Raw genomic sequence first — 8,893 nt, 5'->3', positions numbered from 1 at the left:
ATAACATAAATATAGTCATTTATTCAAGCTTGTTTTCTCGCATCCCTGTTGTTTCAATAGCTTTCCTTCTTAACTATAATTCCAAGAATCTAAAAATTTATGTACGTTAATGTGAGTTAGAAGGATTAAAGTATTTAACGAGATTCCTTTCTACTCAGGTGCACTGATTGTGATAATAAAACGGTAGCAGATAAGTATTCTCAAATGGCATTGATGGCTTTGAATAGAAATGTGAAGAACATTGGGAGTGAAGAATTTTCAACCCCGAAATGATAAAATGCATGCAGGAATTTTGGATCCTTTATTGCTTCGAGATCATGACTACTGATATACATTGAAAGGGAAAGCTCATTTATCACTCTATTATTTGAATTGACAGTTCGTGAGAAAAAATTTTCTTTGAAATAACTGTATTTCTTTTTCAAGCCGGGGAAAATGAATAAATGATAATCTGGAATACCAAAACAAACTTTTACCGCGTTTTTTGTAGAATAATGTAAAGCGATGTTGGGCTTATTTAGTTGGGTTCCTTTAAGCCTGGGACATCTGGCACGTGCATGAATGAACACTTGAATTATCTTCAAATTCAGAATACTTTTACATATAAACTTTGCGAAATTAATTATACTGTAAAAAGCTTGTGCTTATTGAAAATAAGTTACAAATCAAAGTTTGATTTTTTTTAAATCTGAAAATTGATAGTATGGTAATCGTTAATTTTGTGTTTCGGGAAATAGTATATACATCAGAAAAATAAATAAATATAAATTTGGAAAGGTTTCAAGCATATTTAACAATAAACATTTTACTTTATAACAGAATAAAAGCAACCTTTTATAAAAATTATGAAATAATTACGATTAATTATGTTTTTATGTTAAATTAGACAGATTACCTCGCGTTTGCTGCGGAGAATTTGATATTAATAACTTATATAAATTTAAAGCAAATGAAATGAAGACTATTAATGTTTTGTCATGCATGATTTTACTTCTAAATTATTTTTTCTTCTTCTTGTGCAATCGTTAGACTTACAAATAATTATTCAGCTTTTATATTTGGTTTGTTTTGTTCTTTGTATACATACATATGACAGGAATATCAGATATTTTCAATATTCCGAGTATGCAAATGATTTTCAGTTTAGTGAATTATTTTTTAAATTTTGTTTTCAAGAATTAAATGTAATAATACCAAATATTGCCAATTTGGCGCTAACCGTGCCAACGTAAGAAACCTGAATTAATTTCTACCTCTGCGAAATGAACTCTTCCAACAGTAACCTGTTTCTATAACGCCCGCCGTAAACATAGACGATTGTCTAGCAGTGTTCTTGTCGTGGACAGACAGTAGTGCACAATTTGCATAAAATCATAATGGTTCATTTGAAATATCAGATCCAATTCCACTCAACTGCTTATGATAAGAAATTCTGAAATTATGATAAGAAATTACTCCAATACATAATAATAATTATTTCAATAATAAATTTACGCTTTCTCAATTTAAAAATTATTAACTATAAGTTTGTTACTAACACATAAATACTGGATATAGAAATATAGGTCAAACTGCCTTTTAGGACATTTTCTTTATTTGTGCAGAAATGAAATATGAAGTTTTGAGCTGATTTCTCCTTACTTTACAAAAAACAAACTTTGTTCATTCATTGAAAATTAATAACAAATGTTAAATATCTTTAAACCCATTCCCCTTAACCAGATTATATAAGACTGATATGAATAAGTAATTATCAATCATGTTACTCAGATTTCCAAAACATATATAAAATTCTCAATTATCTAACTACGAAAAATACAACTGACAAGATTATACTTAATTTCATTATTTAATTTCTTTAGTATTAAAGAGATTTCTTGAATTTTATCATATTTAGTTAGAAACAATTTCAAACTATTGAGTATCTTGTGTGACATTTCAAACTACTTTGATTACTATTATAGCATATTTATTATTAAATATATTTCAGATTGTTTTTTACAAGCAGACAGAAACCTGCCTTCATATCAATATGGGGGGGGGGGGAATCCACATCATAAGCGAACATTATTAGAGAAGTACACAAGAACATTATAAAGATATCTACAGCAATCTTGAAGTTCCTTAAAGAGAAAAATTTAAGAAATATTTCTCTTTCAGCTTAATCTAGTTAATATTATATGTGAACACATTACAGAAAATATTTTGTACCTCTTCCCATTTCTCTTAAGCAGATTAGAAAGAAGTCGCATTTCATAGACCTGTTTTCCCCCTTAACTACGCAGATCAAGTTTCCATTTCTTAGGAAGTCTTCTATATTTAAATATAAATGAAAAATGAAAATTTTCTCTCCTTACATTTCAAAAAATTAATTTATTCACTGATTATTCACAGCAAATGTCACAAATATTTTAAAAATCTCTTTCCTTTTTATTAGACATTATTTGCTGTCTGCAATTAGAATTATGCCTGTAGAACAAACTGAAAATAACCAACTAGCATCAAAAATAAAGTTAAACTCACATTTTCATTTAGTACAATAAGAGAATAAAATTCAACAAATGTAGCTGCTGATGAATCGAAAGTGATATCTTACTTCTAATTTACGGCGGAACTGTTCGTGGATCTGTCCAATTAAATCGGGCGTCTCACCATCAGGATACAATCGACATAACAATTCTTTCATATGTGCTTCCATAACTTCGCGCAAAGATCTTTCATGATCTAGATGCATTCTCATTTCTAATATTTCTCGTCTGGCTTCTTCAATACTTTCACTTTCACTTCTGGATGGACTGGAACTGCCTATTCCTTCATCCACACAATCAGCTAAAGGTTTTGGAAAAGGGGGGAAAGTTAAAGTTACACATATAACCACATTACCATAATTTTACATTTAAAATGCATATAACATCGAAGTGGGGGCATTTTAATCATTTTTTATTGTACCTCTAACAATGTAACCAGTAAAATTATTTACAAACTGTTTTCCTAAATTTTTGTATAAAAAGCTGCTTCGATATATTACATACGTACATTAATATATTATAAAACTTATTTGTAAGAAAATAATTCTGCTGAAAATCCAGAAACTAAAACTTTCTTCCTCTTTAGAGCTAATCTTTGTTTCCAAAACAGTGACAACTTCAACCCACAATAGTAATGGCTTTTCGTAAGACTATAAAATGAATTATATCAGGATTAATTACTGTATTAGCGACGTTATGAATATTTGTTTCTGCTTTTACTAAGGTTAGATCCTCACCCACCCCTAAAAAACATTTGGCAGAATTGCATACAATATTGTAGACAAAAATTAAGCAGTACTAGTATCACTCGGAAGGAGGGGAGGGGAGAGGAGAGAATTGACATTTCACATTAAAACATATTCTTGCATTAATTTGCGCAATTATTTGTAAAATTCGTGAAATAATAAAATATTAACAATAAATATTTTCAAGTTATTATTTTTGAAGAAACCTTAACATAATGCTATTGCTGCTCAAAAAGAATAATATTCAAAAGAATAAAAATTTGTACTAATTGCAATATAAAATCATGTACAGATAAATAAAGAAAATATAATTTCATAATCAAAACATATAAATGTATTTTATGTTTGTAACCTCTTCCCACCCTTAAAGGTATAAAAGCTGCTATTTTTATTAGTTTAAAATACAGTCATATTACAAGAATCAAACAATGATCGAGCTGTTATAAGAAAGTATGTTACAATTTATTTTCGCATTTCTTTATTGTTAAAAATTAAAAGTTGTATAAGATGATGTTGAACTGCATTCTAACTTCGCTGCATTCCTCACCAATTGCGAAGGATATCATTTTTGCTAGATGTCAAAAGTCTATTCAGGAAGTCTTCCCACTTACTCAACACAGTCTATATACTTCCTGATAATTCTTTTCAGAAAAACTTAAGAGTTTGAATATTTTATTGATGAAATTTTTTAATAAACAATTGAAATATTAATTTAATAAAGACAAGTTCGTAAGATAATATTCATTCAAACTGCCCTGAAATGTTGTTCGGTTTAAGGGCATCTATAGGGCAGAGGCGACTTACTAAGGGGGCAATTTTCACCTCCCCCGTCGACCAAAAACTGCGAGTTTTGTCGGCAAAAGTCTTCACTGATTCAGAATGGTTGTGGAGAGCTGGGCCTTAACATATATAATTTAAAAATTCATCTTAAAGTTAATAATCGAAATATCAAAGTAAAAGTTTAAGCCGACAGAATGACTTCATTTGAGAAAATAGTCGACAGGATGACAAATCAATAAGATGCTGATAATTTTTGGTTGGTCGATTAAGAAATCAATGCAATGGATGTCGATGAAGTTAAGCCTGCAGATTATCAGACATTTCATTTAAATGTCTTTCATTCAGCTTATAATTTGCTCTACTTTTGGCATTATAACCGACAATGTGACAAATGCATAAAATGGTGTATGTTGCTGACAATTTTTCATCGGACAATTAAGAACTCAATGCAACGGTAATTGTCGATGTTAAGTTCACAGCTTCAGACATCTAACTCAAATGCCGTTCATTCAGTTCATAATCTCCAGTATTTTTGGCAAAGCCGACAAGGTGGCAAATGTATAAGATGTCACTTTTTTACTAACTGTTTTCTGAGTGTGTGTGTTTCAGCTAAGATATCATCAGGGTTTATGAAAAATTGCTTTTATTTTCATCCATTATTTCGATCACTTGCTGGTAGAATTAAAAGGAAAATTGAAGCATTTGTATTATACATGAATAGAGAGATAAGGTTGTTTTCTCTTATCCAGAATTCAATGAACAGTTCGGAAAAGAATCATCGTTTTATTCATCCAATTGTTACTTCTCCGGTAATGAATTCAAAAATTTTTGCTAACTATTATGCTTATTTCATTATAATTGTTAGATTAAAATCTGGTTAATGTGTGGAGTACATTTAATAAAACATAGGCAACTACTCTTAATACTCTGTTACAATATGCATGCTAACATTCTAAGAAAAAATGTTATATGTAATGTAAATTAGATTTATTTGACAGTAAAATATCTGTATTTTGCAATCTAATTTACTAAGCTGCAATTATTTCATTTATGAAATATTACCGATTGCAATGAACAATAAAAAATGAATATACATGTGATATGGTAACTTTTTAGCTTAATTAAAAGAACTTTTCTAAGTATGCATTAAACTTATTAAATAAATTAGTAGCTAAATTTTTAAAATTCTATATTCATTATTAAAATTATGCAGTAGGGGAATGCATTTTTTCTTTCTTTCAATGACTCTTCATGACAAACGCTTTATAATTAAAAGTTCCTTTTAATTTTGAATTTGATATCTTAATAAAAGAATGATTTAAATAGTTATTTATATATAACATATTAAGGAAAATCAATGCATGCAAATGAAAGGATTTTTTTTTGGGGGGGGGGTTGTAATAGCTCCGGGGAAAAAAATACCTAAAGATAAAAAGGTGTGCCTTAAAGACAGGGAAATCCAAGATCTTCAGCAGTTGGCAAAAGTTTTAAGACGATATGTTTTTCAGTCCTAACATTTTCTGTATGCAAAATTTCTTAATGATGCATCTCTTTAAATCAATTTTTTTTCCGTCCCTTTTAAAACTCAATAAAATGCAACATTAGAACAATAGAAACATATGCACAAATGAAAAATAATTCATAAATCTCTAAAAAATATGCAAGCAATAGTTTGAGATGGTTCAATTTTTCTCAGCTTTTATTGAAAATAAATGTCTAAATGTAAAGAAATACAACAATATTTAAATGCGTGTCCTTTTGTTTTGAGGAGTTTGGTACACCGTCTGGTCGTGGAATCAATAAGGCTTTCTAAGATGGAATACGAATTTTCGCCTATTCTGACTAAGATCCTGAAACGGTTCCTGCTTTGAAGAACGCTTTCGTGTACTTACTTTCCTTCCGATGTGTTCCTAATGGTGTTCAATTGGATAACTGGATTATATATGAACACCAAGCGGCATATCCGCTCAAGCGATAGAACCAAAATTTCAGACATTGTTGTTTTTAAACAACGCACAGCATATGATTACAGTGAACTAATTTCGAAATTTTCAAATGGCAACGCCCACTTTTTCCTTGCACAGATTGATCAGCGTCATCATAAATAGTTTTGGGGCGATACGCATATGACGAAAACATTTGCAAAGAACCAATGACAACACATGAGAGAAAAGGGGGAAAAAAGGGAGGGGGCTTTATTGGGATTAAATATTTTCAACATGTCCGCCTTCACAGGCAACAACGCATTGCATACAGGAAATTGTTGACAACAATGACGAACCTACCATAATAGGAGGAATCTGCAAAGCTTAATTTTTTATGGCATCTTTCCTTTCAATTCTGACACATATCGTGAATTAAACGCGTAAACCTTAGATTTCAAATAACATCAGAACCAGAAATCCATAAGAGTGAAGTCGGAGGTGGGGGTTGTTGTGTCCATGAAACTGCTAGTTAAGGGAGATGATTCGCCTAAGCGTTATACAAGCGTGTGGAGTAGCCCCATCCTGCATCCATACAATATCACCAGTGACATTTTATTGTTACAATTCTGGTATAACGTATTTCTTAAATACTCATTTATACGAAGTACTTGTGACAGAGCAAGATTTCACATTTATAGCAGTGACCAACTCGAAGAAATACGGACCTAGAACAAATGTGTTGGCGATGCTGCATCACACAGTCGCTTTGGCTTCGTGTAAGCGCACTGATGCCTCATTGTGAAGGGTTTCATCAGCCCAGTAAACGCAGTTCTTGGTGTTAACGTCTCCTAAAGTGAAATGTGTCCATACTATTCTCAGCGGTCATCATTTATCTTCATTATATCAGATGAAAAAATTTGCGAAGTCTACACGGGTTCATCTCCAGGCTGCAACATGTGGACGCGCTGAAACCGATAAGGAAACATCCGTAGAACGGAGCGCAGGAACCTGAGAATTGTTGTTTTATGTACATCCAAACTGCGAGCAACACTTCTTGCAGTATGCAATGAACCTGCAGTGATTGTACTATGTATTTACGCAATTTCAACTGGAACAGTTGGTCTCCCGGATCGATGTTGATCGCCAGAGTATCCAGTTTCTTCAAATTTTCTTACCAAATAGTGTATACTTCTTGTACATGGGCCTTGTCTCAGCTTGTGATTTCGCCTATAAACTCGCTTTGCTTCGGCAGCATTTTCCCCGTTAAGATAAAGCTGTTTTATCAATTCCCCTCGTTGTTTCATTGTAAGTATCATCTTGTTGACCCATTCGAACACCTGACTAAAAATTAGTACAGGAAGAATGTTTTCTTCAGAGGTTTTCCCACAAGCAATGTTTTGCATGTGGAAAAATGATTGAATGATTGGTGCTGCTACGTTTAATCCTTGTGAATTATATAAATGAGTTAATGAACTTCCACTTTCTGTTGTCAATGTTCCTTCACAACGTTCATCTTTGCAAATGCTTTACACCAGTAACTTTCGACATATGTGTATCGTCCCAACGCTATTCGTAGTTTTCCAATCCGCTGGTCAACCTACGCAAGGAAAACGTGAGCGTTACCATACAAAATTTTCGAAATTCTTTCACTGTAACGTAACCTTGAGCTCTGCGTTGTTTAAAATCATCACAATCTTGAGCGCATATCTTGAAATAACAATGTTTGAAATTTTAGTTCGATTGGTTGGGCGGATAGGCATCTAGAGTTTCATATATTGGGAAGTTTTTTTTTTTTTTTTTTTTTTGACCATTTTGTATTTTTTTGAAGCATTGTTCACTTTCATATTTATACTTTCATAACATATTAATAATTGGGAGTGCTTTTTTTTAAAGCAAAGCTAACATCTCATAAAATACACACTTAAATACATATGTTGTTGTTGTTTCTTATCGCACTTGCCATGGACAAGCCCGCTGTTCGAAGACAGCCGATTTAAGCTTGAGGGGGAGGTCCTCTTGTTTCTATAGTAGCGCCATCTAGGGCCAAGAGAACGACTTTAGCTACACACAGATCACAACCCTTTTTACGGGGCGGACTTCATTCACGCATTTCATTCACTCATCCACAGATCGTAATTTAGACCTGAATCAGAGAACGATCACCTCTGATCCAGTACCCTCAGTGGTATTACCCTCTCGACATGGAGAAGTTTGTGACCACGACAGATTTATACGCGCGTCAGCCACCAAGCACGTAGGGAATCTTCGGCCGGCGGGGTTCGAACTCGCAACCTAAGGGGCGCGAATCCAGCGCTCTACTAACCAGGCTATCCCGGCCTTTAAATACATATAAATATATGAAAAGTGCCATGTTAGACATTTAAATTACTTGTCTACATAAAAAAATATATGTCAAATATTGATAATATGTCAAATATTGATTAACAATGATTCTGAAATATAAATTATTCTATGAACGTTATAAAATGCACAGGAGAAGATCCACTATAACCAGAAATTATATAATATTTAAAAAAAGTTAAATTTTGGCAAATGAATAAATATGACATGCATAACAAGTTATTTTAAGTCATAGGTTATTCTAATGGTTATTACAATAATTTTATTTATTAGGTTCTTAGAAATTAAATATTTAATTATATCACATAAATAAATTAATTAATAGATACAGATGTCTGAACTCTTATAATTAAGAAGAATAATGACGTTCTTGAAAATCTTATACAGGGTGATTCAAATTAAAGTATCCTTGTTTGGGACGCCCTGGCAAGAGAACTAGTCGACGTAATACCTTCATATTTGGGGCATATACATTTTAAGGAATGGGAAATTAATTGGTGCAATAAAAAGTGAAATGTGATCGGTTAAGATAATGAATATGAAACATGACACC

General features: G+C 32.0%; 1 protein-coding gene across 5 annotated transcripts in view; it reads right to left on the bottom strand.

Annotated features, from left to right (window-relative positions):
* LOC129959629 (transcription factor AP-4-like) overlaps positions 1 to 8,893 on the bottom strand; it is a 69,127-nt gene that overhangs the window by 6,605 nt on the left and 53,629 nt on the right. For all 5 annotated transcript variants that reach the window (XM_056072501.1, XM_056072497.1, XM_056072498.1 and 2 more), the window contains one exon: positions 2,597 to 2,829. In XM_056072501.1, the coding sequence (XP_055928476.1) occupies positions 2,597 to 2,829 (233 nt within the window). The remainder of the gene's footprint in view (positions 1 to 2,596; positions 2,830 to 8,893) is intronic.

The sequence above is a fragment of the Argiope bruennichi genome, chromosome X2 (genome assembly GCF_947563725.1).
Source record: "Argiope bruennichi chromosome X2, qqArgBrue1.1, whole genome shotgun sequence".
Taxonomy (NCBI): domain Eukaryota; kingdom Metazoa; phylum Arthropoda; class Arachnida; order Araneae; family Araneidae; genus Argiope; species Argiope bruennichi.
Note: the sequence above shows the minus strand (reverse complement) of the source record. Positions and strands in the feature narration are given on the sequence as shown.